Below are 13,945 nucleotides of genomic sequence, written 5' to 3'. Positions count from 1 at the left end.
ACAAATGTGGGAAATTAACCTTTAATTGCCGTTTTAACCTGTGTGTGCCACCTTCCTTGTCTGTACCAAGGCCAAACATCCCAGGGTATGTAAACTTTTGATCAGGGTCATTTGGGTAGTTCCTGTTGTCATTATGATTTAAAAAAAAGAGTAAACACAGTTGATTGGTAATAAATGGCTTCAGCCAAACACTAACCATGAGTGAAAGAAATGTTTTTGTGTTATCATCTATATTCTCTGAAAAATGGCCAAGAAATCATAAATTCTGCCAGACTATGAACACAACTGTATATCTTTTTTCACCATCCGAAGGAGCATAGCTCTCAAATTGCATTAACCACACGTAGAATTTTCTGCTTGAAGTGTCCTTCAATTACAATAATCAGTCAGACACTGCTTTAACACTGAAGAACCTGAAAACTCCTTTGGAATCTATGTGCCTTCTCATTCCCCTGAGAGAACAACGTGGCCAACAGTCAATTGTCTGCCTTAAGCCTGGGCATTTGGAAAGAAAGTGTCATGGTAATGCCTAAGCCAGTTGTGCTATGATTTCCACAAATAGACATCCTCTAGTTCTCCAAGGGGCAGACCATAAAATCATCTTAAAAACCTCCATTCATTTTTAGTAACAAAACGTCTCCAGTGATCCATTTCTATTAGAATTCTACACCTGCCTACTTTATGGATTTGTAACATGATTGTTTCAACTGGGCCTTTCTCCTACCTGTTGCTTTTTAAAGAGGAAGTAAACTCTCCCACTCTGATGCTTCTTTTGATTTAGTCCATTATAATAAGTAATTATCAAACTATAGCCACTGTAATCCGGCCCAGATCGCAAATTACTTACTGTTTAAAGATACTTTAAAAAACTTGTTTCCAGGGGTAAGGCAGCTCCATCTTAAGTATTGTTTTCTGAGTCAGTAGAGTGTATTTCCACCCTTACATTGAGCACTTCCTGTACTGTTAACCAAGCCTCCTTCTCAATCCAACGTTTCTATGGCAACCCTGCTTCCCTGCTCATAGCTGACTTGTTTTATTTCATAGTATTCACTTGTACCGATTATCTAGTGTTTGCCTATGTCAGTCTTATCAGCTTCAGCTGATAATACTGCAGTAATGCTGTCCGATGCCTTTTTTTCCACTAAATGTGATGTCACATGGTCACATGGGGAGTAGTAGGAAGCTCTGAGTGATTATGCAGTCTCGTGGGATTTCAGTGTTGTGCTGTAGGAAGTCCTGATAATAGATAGACAAGCACACAGAGTGTGCCGTAAATCATGGGAGATATGGGCATGCTCAGTGACGTTATTCTAAAGAACAAAAAGGATTACAACAATACTAAGCACGTAAGGAGATATCTACAAGCAGTGTTCGTTAGAGTTTTTTATGCTGATTTACAAAGTTGTGGGGGAGCGTTTACAACCACTTTAATTAATGTACACTTGTTGCTTCTTAAGTAATGTATTTCAAGATAAAGACAAATAACTTAGCTCAACTATTATTTACAAATCTTTTTTTTTTTAACACCAGTTTGATAGCTTGTTAACTATGTATTAAGGTTTTTGTTTGATCACCACAATGAAAATCAAAAAATGTTCTCAACACCTGAACTGATTTGTGTTCATTAGGTCAGGCCATTACAATTACTACAGAAACTATTACTGTTTGGGAACTAAATTCCAAAATATAGATTTTAATTTATCTAACGAGAGCTTCCTCTAATGTTTGGGAACTAAATTCCAAAATATAGATTTTAATTTATCTAACGAGAGCTTCCTCTAATGGTCAGTCTACACATCTTGATATTTAACCACTTGACCTCCAGAAGATTTACCCCCTTCATGACCAGGCCATTTTTTTGTGATACGGCACTGCGTTGCTTTAACTGATAATTGCGTGGTCATGCAACTCTGTACCCAAATAAAATTTGTCATTTTTTTGCCACAAATAGAGCTTTATTTTGGTGGTATTTGATCACCACTGTGTTTTTTTTTTAGTTTTTCGCTAGAAACAAAAAAGACCCACAATTTAAAAAAAAAAAAAAATGTAATTTTTACTTTCTGCTATAAAACATATCCAATAAAAAAAATCTAATCTCTTCATAAATTTAGGCCAATATATATTTTGCTACGTGGTTTTTGCCAAAAAAAAAATCACTATGTGTATATTGATTGGTTTACGCGAACGTTCTAGCGTCTACAAACTATGGTATATATTTATGTAATTTTTATTTACTTTTTTATACTAGTAATGGCAGCAATCAGCAACTTATAGCGGGACTGCGATATTGCGGCAGACAATTGGACACTAGCTGACACTTTGTTGGAACCAGTGACACTAATACAGTGATCAGTGCTAAGAAAATGCACTGTCACTGTACTAATGACACTGGCTGGGTGATCAAAGAGGTAACTGTGTGCCTAACCAGTGTTTTTGTGTATTGTATATGCTGCTTTCACTAGGGGAACAGATGGATTTTAGTCCTTACTTTGCAGGAACACAAAATCCATCCCTTCCTGACAGAACAAAGATCTGGCTTGTTTACATAGGCAGAGCTCCATTCTGAGTTTCTGCCTGATGATCGGCGAGTGCTGGTGGACATCTGGTGCCTGGCACCCACAGATCGGCTTATGCTGTGAAGAATCACAGCAGAAGTGGCCCACCGGTGTCATGTGTGCGCCCCCTACAGGCAAAAGTGCAGGATCATGTATATATATACGTGATCCGGCACAGAGCTACTGCCCTGTAGCAGTAAAACGGTTATAGTGCAGTAAGCAAGTGGTTAACACAATATGAAAAATATGCTGAGCAAGAAATTGGTCTTTTATAAGCTAGCCTTCACAGTTTATAATAATGAAATTTTGAGTTGTCAGATATCCTGTCTATAATGGGGAGAATATCTTCGTGAGAGAAGTAGTACGCCTCCCACAACTGGAATATGAGTTTTAGGTGGAGGCGTTCTTTACTTGTATATAGTAATCATGTTATAGTCCTTATTCTGTCTGTGCATATAGAAATCTCATATGAATGTTTAGTCTGGCTGTTTTAATGCAAAAGCTTCTTTAGTTGCTTGTGCTTTGCTGTTTACCTCTGAGGTCTGATTGGATCTGACTGGCTAGAGTAGAAAGCCCTTGATATGTGTCTATACACTGATTCCCCACACAGGGGTGATTATCCTCTGCCGTGTCCTTCTGTCTGCCCTGTGCTCTGTTCTCCCTCCTCCTCTGTTCTGTCCTCAGCCACACATCACATTGTGTTTGTTGGCTCTTGTGATATACATAACTGAACATGACAGGCATGCTGGTGAATATGAATTTGCTTCGCGTAAGGTATTTGCAATTCTATGAGCCTGTGGTATTTAATAATTTTTTTTCCTTCATGTTTAGCAGCCCATATTGACTATTTAAATTTGCACGCTGCCCAAATCACTGTCTTGGCTCAGTAGGTTTATTGAAATGTTAGTGCTATTATGTTCCATATTCAGCATGGGAATACCTTTTGAAACTGGTAAAGTTCCTACAAATTTGTTGATTCAGTTTGTGTTTTGCCATTTATTCATAAAGCTGTCTTAACACACATCAGCTTCCATGTAGCATTTTTTGTTAGCAAAATAAAATATAGATACCTTTTATCTTTGTAAGAATCTTCTTAATAATATTAGACATTAAGGCTGGTTTGCATATATTCTGCATAATATATAAACAGGGCTGTCTTTTTAAAGGGGTTCTTCTGCTAAAAAATAAGTATACAAGCACCCCACTGCCTCAATATAAATGCAGCCTCCACAGTGGTTCGCCCCTTACCTAATTACTGCAAGGCTGAAATACCAATTCTTACCTGAAAGGGCAGTGAAAAGCTGAGGAGGGCATTAAGTACCCCACGTGATCGATAACCCCAGATAGCCCACCTCCTCGTCTGATGTCTCTAGATCCAGCTTATCAAAATCTTTCCTGCTTAGTTGACATGTGGCATACCTTGATGTCTCTTAGTAACTGTACTGGGAGCTGCCAATTTGACTAAATGAACCGCACACCAGGAACATGTGTAGCTCAGATGGGCTGGATCCATTCATACCTAGAAGGCGGGCTGTCTCTTTGATCTTTGTCTCGTAGAGAGATCCTTAACAACCAGTCCAACATCCCATAACATCATAAGCAAGAACAGACAGATCCCTGGAGCACTAAGTAAGAAATTTACCCTGCTAATTTCTGCTTTCATCTTTCTGATTATTCGTTATTTTATCTTTAGGTGCCAAAGGAAGAAAACATTAAACCTATAGGAGGCAGTAAAATGGAGAAGGAGATTATGGCAGAGTCTTTGAGGAAGCTCCGGAGTGGAATAGTTGAGAAGCAAGTGGTTTCTGGACATGAATTTAAGGGTTGCCCATTTTACAGTAAACCAAAAGTTATTCATTTTAAGGTGAGTGCTGTAACATGGTAAGCATAGTCTGACAGTCAGTGTGTAGTGATTTGTAAAATTACTTCTGAAGAACAATCAACAGATCTAACCTACTAAAACCCTAATGAAGGGGGAGCCCTAATACCCTGAAACACGTTGGATGTTTTGTGTCATACACTAATAAAGTGATCATAGTTCCTCAAGCGGCTTGTGTTTCCAAGACTTTATAGTCACATACAAAGCTCTTCACCATACTCAACAATCTTCACCTGCTTTAAAGCTCTAGTAAACCGCCACTGTAACACAAATGAACTGGACAGACTTGCCTGTAAAGCGAATCCCTCCCACGCAGCTTTGTCACGGATATCCGACGCTGCCATCTTCACCCAGTCTTCCTTCTGGGTTCACGAGCTCTGGCTTTGTGAATGGCCAGAGCTGTGGTGACATCATGGAGCTCTAAAGGTACAGCATGGGTATACCATCCCTTCAGAATGCATGCACCGGTGACATCACGAGCAGAATCGCTTGTGAATATCTCCTAAACTGTGCAAATTTAGGAGATATTCACTGTACCTACAGGTGAGCCTTATTATAGGCTTACCTGTAGATACAAGTTCAAAAGTGGAGTTTACCTCCGCTTTAAGGGATTCAATCCATGAGTCAAACCACCACAGACCTACTACTCCCCCCTTTTCCATTGAAAACTCTGGCACTACCACACATGTATACTACATTGCTTACAAATATGACCTGGAACAAGCCTAAATCCTTCATGCAGCAGTGAAGATGTTGGCAGAGGATGTGCTAAGAGGATGACTGAGCAGCATTAAATGTGCTAGGCAGAAACTTAACTGAAAGTTTTTTCCATTTTCTAATTGCAATTATAGGACCTTGATGTGGGCAAGACGTATAAGAAAAAAATCACTTTGACAAACGCATCATATACAATAAATTTCTGCAAACTAGTGGAAGTTAGTGATCATCTGAAGGACTTCATCACCATTCAGTAAGTAATTAACTGTTAGGATTTAATCAGAACTTGAAATTACCCCAACAAACATCTACCTTCATTAGCGATCAAAATTTCTACCTGTTTGACAAGTTTATTTGTAAATTGTGTCCATTATTAATTTTCTAATTTCTTAGAAATGTTGAAAAAAGTGTGTATAAAGCCAAAATTTTTGGATAGAGTGAGTTTTTTTTCTGTCTGTCCTGCTGGCGGGCGGGATTCCCCTCTTTGTTCTGGTGATCATTTTCTTCAGTACAAAGTGGTGAGAAATCCCAAATTTTCGATTTATCACAGGAATAGAAAATGTGGGGAAATCTTTCAAAGAAGACACCTGGCACAGTGTGAACTGTTCCACACTCTGGAGAGAGTTCCTCTTACAACAATGGCAGGGGAAAAAAAATTCCCTACTCTATCCAAAAGTAAGAAAATAATATAAAAAAAAAGTTTTGACTTTACACACACTTTAAGTTTTACCTTTGACTATTACTTCTTTTTTTTATGGTACAGTTTTGCGCTTGTGTTTCTCTGTGCAAAAAAAAAAAAAAAAAAGCTGCTTCAGAGCCCAACAGACGACAAGGAACTGTCTGTGATAGTGAAGGATGAGTGATGGGTAAAGAATGCTACAATTCATGAGCCAGTAGAACCAACATGTCACATTACAAGACTGGGTTATTATAGAATGTTTCTCTTCCAGCTTGCAGGTGGCATGGTAAGATGTGATATGAAAAGCAATGAGGCTCCAGTGAATCCTATTCTGAGCTCTAACATGTTATATTTAGGATGTTTGTGTTGCATTTACTACTATGCACGGACAAACGCTTTCTTGTAAAGCCATAGGGTTTTGTATTAAAATAAACCCATCAGTTTCAAAAAACGTAAGCTTCCATTATTGACTTGCTTTTAAAAGTGCAGGCTCCCTGTTCTTGGTTCACCACATAGGGAGTCACTGACTTGGAAAATATATGTTCAGGTGCTCTGACACTCCACTGGCTATGTGCTTGTTTAGGGGAGTGACTCATGGGGCAGTGAAGCCATGATCACTATGACAGCTGCAAATTTTTGAACTTTCGAAAATGAGAAGCTCTCATATTTCCATCTGGATGGGTTTACTTTATATAAACCTTTCTTGAGAGAAAAAATTGACTGGCGATACAGTCCTCCTGAAGGCGAGTCACAACTCTAGTAACTCTGGCAGTTCTCGCTCCTGCTGTCTCCACTAAGCTGTCTCCTGCTCTCTGCTATGCTGTACACACACTGGCAGATAGGAAGTGCTACCTACACATGTGTATATGTATGTGTGTGTGGGGGGAGGGGGATGATTGTGATGGGAAATGGACAGAGGAAACTGCTTTGGGGGATGGGGAGGCAGAGGCTTTCCGGGGGCAGAGGGGCAGGGGACACTTTGTGGGGGGCAGGTGACACTGCTGTGGGGGTAGAGGACACAACAGTAGGGGCAATGATGTGAAGTGGAGCAGAGGACACTGTTTTGGGATGGTAGAGGGCACTACTGGGGGGAAGGGGGCAGAGGACACTACAGGGGTGTGGGGGTGATGTGAAGGAGGGCAGAGAACACTGCATGGGGGCAGGGCACATTGTTTTGGGGGGCAGAGGACACTACAGTGGGAGGATGATGTGAAGGGGACAGAAGACACTGCTATGGGGGGGAGGGGGCGGCAGAGGGGCAGAGGACACTACTGTGGGAGGTGATGTGAAGGGGCAGAGGACATTACTGTGGTGTTTGATGTGAAGGGGGGCAGAGAACAGTACTATGGGGGGAGGGGGTGATGTGAAGGGGGACAGAAGACACTACTGTGGGAGATGATGTGAAGGGGGCAGAGGACATTACTTTGGTTTATGTGAAGGCGTGCAGAGAACACTGCGTGGGGGCAGGGCACATTGTTTTGGGGGGCAGAGGACACTACAGAGGGAGGATGATGTGAAGGGGACAGAAGACACTGCTATGGGGAGGAGGGGGGCGGCAGAGGGGCAGAGGACACTACTGTGGGAGGTGATGTGAAGAGGCAGAGGACATTACTGTGGGGTTTGATGTGAAGGGGGGCAGAGAACAGTACTATGGGGGGAGGGGGTGATGTGAAGGGGGACAGAAGACACTACTGTGGGAGATGATGTGAAGGGGGCAGAGGACATTACTTTGATTGATGTGAAGGGGGACAGGAGACAATACTGTGGGGGGTGATGTGAAGGGGGCAGAGGATAGTACTTTGGGTGGGGGTGGTGTGAAGGGGGGCAGAAGACACTACTGCAGGGGGGTGATGTGAAGGGGGCAGAGGACACTACTGTGATACACTCTGGGGTTGATTTGCTAAAACTGGAGAATGCAAAATTTGGTGCAGCTCTGCATAGTAACCAATTAGCTTTCATTTTTATTTTTCAGAGCTTAATTGAACAAGTTGAAGTTAGAATCTGATTGTCCATGCACCAGATTTTGCACTCCCCAGTTTAGTAAATGAACCCCTATGTGTTCTTCATGCTGTCTTTTTTTTGGGGAGCTTGATAACCCCCCCCCCCCCCGATCTTTAAATTTCCTCCAAGTTGTCCAGTTAGATGTCAACCTTTATGCTATATGGAGGATGTACATAAATATATACTCCTTTAGGATATTTGCCGCAAAACAATATTAACTTGTATTTGGGGTTTTTAGCAAGAATCCACTTCCCTTTTGATTCTTAGCTGAAGCTGATTATTTGAGCACAATGTAGACAGATGGTTGAGGATTGTAGCAAGTCCTAAAAACACTCACAGCTCAATGCTCTATGTATGTACAGTGTGCCAAAACTTCATCCCTGTATTTGAAGCTCTCATTGGCTCCATATAAAGTGTCCTGATTACTCTAGTCTGGATTTATTATCCTACTGCAAATCACAGATTATATATTTAACAGCAAGTCAATTAAAGAACATGTCTGCATTTCATTAAAAAAACAAATAAAAAAACAATAGAAAGTGTTTTAGGTAGGATTTACAGGATATTTATTAACTGTTTCAGCAACAACACTGGATGGCGATAGCATTGAAGATATTGCATCTGAGCGTTTAGGGCTTGTCCACAGCGAGCCGCGCTGAATGCACAGCCACTGGTGTTCACTGCGTGACACAGTATTTATGTGCCAACCCCAGTGCATCATACTGTTTTTTTTTTCACTGAGGTTTATTGAAATGTCAAGATTTTCTACTATAAACAAACACTGGTAGATTCAGGAAAGAAAAAGGAAATCCTGGAAGTCTCTCGCCAGCTGAGCAGAGGCTTTCCAAATTCATTAATTATGCTGATTGGCACCCCTCTCTGTGCATACAGTTTAACGGACCCTGCTCTGAAGTCAGGCCAGTATTCCAGGGGATTCTCTGAAGAGGTCATTCTGATGGGACCAGAGCCATAGCACTGCTTCAGGCTAATCCAGTCTGAAGGCTCACTTGCACAGTGAGTGCTGCAACAGAAAGGAACTAGCTATGTAGGGGGATCCATTGTCTTTATTTTCACCTGTGATGTTTTTTTTGTTCTGCGGAAGCTCAGGGGCAGTTTGCAAGCTTTTTTACTTATTTTAGTAATTCATACCTAACTCAGAGAAGGTGCTTTATCAATTGCAGGTCTCCGCAGCAGAGGGGAAACGTTTCTTTAGAAAGCAGGCCTATTATGAGGAAGGTGAGCAGACAGGCCATCTACAGGCCAAATTTGTCAATGCACAACAGGGGGCGACCCCTATTTCTGGTTTACATACTGCTGCTGGGATGCTGACTAATTGTCCCAAAGTAATTATGGATGAGTTAGTAAGCTTCTATGCTGATCTGTATCGATCCAAAACACAGGCCTCTCTGCACAAACTCACCCCCCTAATTGCCTACCTGAGCCCCTTCAGCGATGTCCACGATCCCCTCACCCATTCTGATTGGCTGAGAGAGAGCAGCAGCATCATAGGCTCATGCGGCTGTCAAAGTCAGTCAGCCAATAAGGCGAGAGAGAGGGGGTGGGGCTCTGTGTCTGAATGGATACACAGAGCTCTGACTCAGCTTGGGTGCTGCTGGCTGACGGCCACTCAAAGGAGGGAGGGGCTAGGAGCAGCAAAGAGGGGCCCGAAAAGAGGAGGATCCGGGCTGCTCTGTGCAAAACCAATTGCACAAAGGAAGTAAGTATATGTTTGTTATTTAAAAAAAAAAAACGAGCCTCTGTAATGTTTACTTCAGGCATTTGACCCTGCATGGCCAGTCACTTTGCCACTTGCAACATGTTGAGTCAACTGCAGGGTGCTATACAGTTGCAGGGCTGTGGGCCTTCGCTATGGAACCCAGTCCAACCCAGTCTGTGGAACCTATCCTCTGGTCCCAGGGTGTTCACAAAGGTCTTAACACCTTTGTTGGCCCTGCTCAGAACCTAGGGCATTTAAGTCACAGACTATCTAGATGACCTTCTTTTGAAGGATTCATCTCACTGTCAAACGACAGAAAATGTCCAGACTTTTGGCTGAATGATCAATTAAAAAAAAAAGACTGCTCTCCAACCTTTTCTTCACCCCAAGTACTTGGGTCTGGTAGTAGACACATTTCAAACAAAAGTCTTTTTTTGCAGAAAAGAATATTGTTTATCGTAAAGCTTGTGCTCAAGAACCGAGACCCAAGAGAAATCACACGGTGAGATTTCTAGGCCTATTGGCTGCCTCCTTTGAAGCAGTTCCATTCAAAAACTCATCAACAAAACGTTTGTTGGCAGGAAAAAAAGCAGGCTCTTTCCCTTGACTTTCCCATGCTCCTATCCAGCCAAGCCAAGAACTTCCCTATCGTGATAGATCACCACCCCAGCACTAAAAGTGGTTAAGTCCTCCCCCACCTCTGTAAAGGAGCCTCTGTCATGGAGCGCAACACTGCGCTCCATGATGCATTTCATCTCAGATCCCAAAACTGCTCCAGGGCTTCTGTGGCTATCATCCGGCACAGTCCCCTCACAGCATGAGACATACTGCTGCCCAGAGCACGAGGAATAGACGGAAAAGACCCGTTATAGTGTACCCATATTGGAGAGCCTGTATACGGCTTACCTCTTTTGAGTAACCCGTTATGAAAGCCGTATTAATATGTATCTAATACTACACTTAGTGGCACTTTTTTCTCTTTCTTTTAGTCTGTTTACTACAGAGTGAGCTGCGCTCTGGATTTTGGACTGTTATTGAGAACTTATACTGTGAACATTTTGGACTAATACTTTTGTGTTTGCCTTTGCGTCTTTTACCCATTCTATTGATTTATGAGGTCCACATCCCAAAAGTGCACAAATGGCAGGCAGATTATCTCAGCCGCCACCACATAGACCAAGAGTAATGGTCTCTTCATCCAGATGTGTTAAATGATATGGCAAATAGTCCAAATGCTGGAGAATTCCAGATTCAACAACAAGCTACCACTGTTTGTTACAAGGACCAGAGATTCTCAAGCCTTGGCCTCAGAGGCCTTAATAATCCCCTAATCTTAGTTCAGGCAAATTTAAATCCACCCTCCAGTGCAAATTCTGCCTTGTCTTTTCCACAAAATAGAGCAAGAGAAAAAAGCGGCACTAAATTGCCCCAGAAGAACCTGTTACACAAACATACTCATGCTTCTAGCAGGCAACTCCCTGCCCCTTACCAGCAGGCCAAATCTACTAACTTGGAAGATAGATATATTATCATACCTCAAAATCTTATTTTGCCTGATTTGAATGCAGTGAATTCAGTCCCAGGGATTACTCTCTGCCTCACATTCTGATCCTCCTGCAAACAGGTCCAGACTAGAACGTGGCTCTAAGCACCCTTAGAAGGTAGGTATCAGCCTTATCCATAGTCACTGGCATCACACTCTCTTGTAAAATTCCTTTTCCTCTTAAAAAAACAAAAACAAACCTTTAAGGTCATTCTCACATCAGGCTTCCCTTGCAGCACCCTCTGCTTCCCTGTGACCTTAATTTGGTTCTCTCTTTTTTTCAGAAGCCACCTTTTTAACCCATTAGGGATATTCCACTGGAGGCTTTTGCCAGCAAAGTAGCCTTTTTTGGCAACTATCACGCCTGTCGGATGTTCTTAGGAAGTGGCGGCCATTTCCTGTAAAGAGCCTTTCCTCATACTTCACAACAATAAGGTTGTCTTACGTCAAGACCATCTTTTCTTCTAAAGCTGGTTTCACCTCAGTGAGGACATTGTACCGCATCCTTGTGCCCTGCTCTGAAGCAATTGTATCTACATTGCATGGATGCAGCCAGAGCCATTGGAGTATACCTCAAAGCTACTGCTTCCATCAGATAAACAGATTCCCTGTTTGTTAGCTCCTCAGGACCTCGCAAAGGGGCACCCTGCTTCAAAATCCACCATTGCACAGTGGATTATTAACTTGCTTCCACAAAAGTTTTTGCTTTTAACCAAAAACCTCCTCCTGCGCTGTTACACTCCCATTCCACCAGATCAGTGGGAGTTCCTAGGCATTTTGGCACCAAGCCTCTGTTGCCCACCTGGTCTTCTGTTCATAGTTTCTAAAGGGTTACTAAACCCGCAACAGTAAAATCAGCCTGTATATGCAGTAAAGCATGCTTGTTATACTCACTGTGGAACCTAAGGGGTTAATCCTTTGCATTGTGTAAAAAGGCTGCTTGACCTTGTATGCACAGATCCTCCTCTTCTTCCACTGACTCCAGAACATGTCTGGATAAGACAGAGTTACTGGAGTCAGGCTGCACATGCTCAGCTTGGTGTATATTGCTAGAGAGGTTTTCTTGGGAGAGTGCATATGTTCAACATAGGGCTGATCAGCACTGTCCAGACAGAGGGTCAGAGGTCCTGGATCCTGATAGTAGAGCTCAGTGCAGTGTGAAAACTCCTCCTACAAGTTTTAACCAGTAACTGATAGAAGTCACAAGATTGCTATATACTACTGATCAGAAAAGGTATTTAGCAGATTATATTTACTAAAATGATTGCATTTCCATGTTCTGTGTACTGTAGGAGACTAGATATACAATGGGGACGGAAAGTATTCAGACCCCCTTAAATGTTTCACTCTTTGTTATATTGCAGCCATTTGCTAAAATCATTTAAGTTATTTTTTTTTCCTCATTAATGTACACGCAGCACCCCATATTGACAGAAAAACACAGAATTGTTGACATTTTTTCAGATTTATTAAAAAAGAAAAACTGAAATATCACATGGTCCTAAGTATTCAGACCCTTTGCTCAGTATTTAGTAGAAGCACACTTTTGATCTAATACAGCCACGAGTCTTTTTGGGAAAGATGCAACAAGTTTTTCACACCTGGATTTGGGGATCCTCTGCCATTCCTCCTTGCAGATCCTCTCCAGTTCTGTCAGGTTGGATGGTAAACGTTGGTGGACAGCCATTTTAAGGTCTCTCCAGAGATGCTCAATTGGGTTTAAGTCAGGGCTCTGGCTGGGCCATTCAAGAACAGTCACGGAGTTGTTGTGAAGCCACTCCTTCGTTATTTTAGCTGTGTGCTTAGGGTCATTGTCTTCTTGGAAGGTAAACCTTCGGCCCAGTCTGAGGTCCTGAGCACTCTGGAGAAGGTTTTCGCCCAGGTTATCCCTGTACTTGGCCGCATTTATCTTTCCCTCGATTGCAACCAGTCGTCCTGTCCCTGCAGCTGAAAAACACCCCCACAGCATGATGCTGCCACCACCATGCTTCACTGTTGGGACTGTATTGGACAGGTGATGAGCAGTGCCTGGTTTTCTCCACACATACCGCTTAGAATTCAGGCCAAAAAGTTCTATCTTGGTCTCATCAAACCAGAGAATCTTATTTCTCACCATCGTGGACTCCTTTAGGTGTTTTTTAGCAAACTCCATGCGGGCTTCCATGTGTCTTGCACTGAGGAGAGGCTTCCGTTGGACCACTCTGCCATAAAGCCCCAACTGGTGGAGGGCTGCAGTGATGGTTGACTTTCTACAACTTTCTCCCATCTCACGACTGCATCTCTAGAGCTCAGCCACAGTGATCTTTGGGTTCTTCTTTACCTCTCCCACCAAGGCTCTTCTCCCCCGATAGCTGTTTGGCCGGACGGCCAGCTCTAGGAAGGGTTCTGGTCGTCCCAAATGTCTTCCATTTTAGGATTATGGAGGTCACTGTGCTCTTAGGAACCTTAAGTGCAGCAGAAATTTTTTTGTAACCTTGGCCAGATCTGTGCCTTGCCACAATTCTGTCTCTGAGCTCTTCAGGCAGTTCCTTTGACCTCATGATTCTCATTTGCTCTGACATGCACTGTGAGCTGTAAGGTCTTATATAGACAGGTGTGTGGCTTTCCTAATCAAGTCCAATCCGTATAATCAAACACAGCTGGACTCAAATGAATGTGTAGAACCATCTCAAGGATGATCAGAAGAAATGGACAGCACCTGAGTTAAATATGAGTATCACAGCAAAGGGTCTGAATACTTAGGACCGTGTGATATTTCAGTTTTTCTTTTTTAATAAATCTGCAAAAATGTCAACAATTCTGTGTTTTTCTGTCAATATGGGGTGCTGTGTGTACATTAATGAGGGAAAAAAAT

General features: G+C 42.3%; 1 protein-coding gene across 1 annotated transcript in view; it reads left to right on the top strand.

Annotated features, from left to right (window-relative positions):
* The window catches only part of CFAP74 (cilia and flagella associated protein 74), a gene marked incomplete in the record, with an annotated part of 325,669 nt that overhangs the window by 61,533 nt on the left and 250,191 nt on the right, over positions 1-13,945 (top strand). Inside the window, 2 exon segments of the mRNA XM_073602977.1 lie at positions 4,249-4,419; positions 5,286-5,404. Coding sequence (XP_073459078.1) covers positions 4,249-4,419; positions 5,286-5,404 — 290 coding nt within the window.

The sequence above is a fragment of the Aquarana catesbeiana genome, linkage group LG10 (assembly GCF_042186555.1).
Source record: "Aquarana catesbeiana isolate 2022-GZ linkage group LG10, ASM4218655v1, whole genome shotgun sequence".
Taxonomy (NCBI): Eukaryota; Metazoa; Chordata; class Amphibia; order Anura; family Ranidae; genus Aquarana; species Aquarana catesbeiana.
Note: the sequence above shows the minus strand (reverse complement) of the source record. Positions and strands in the feature narration are given on the sequence as shown.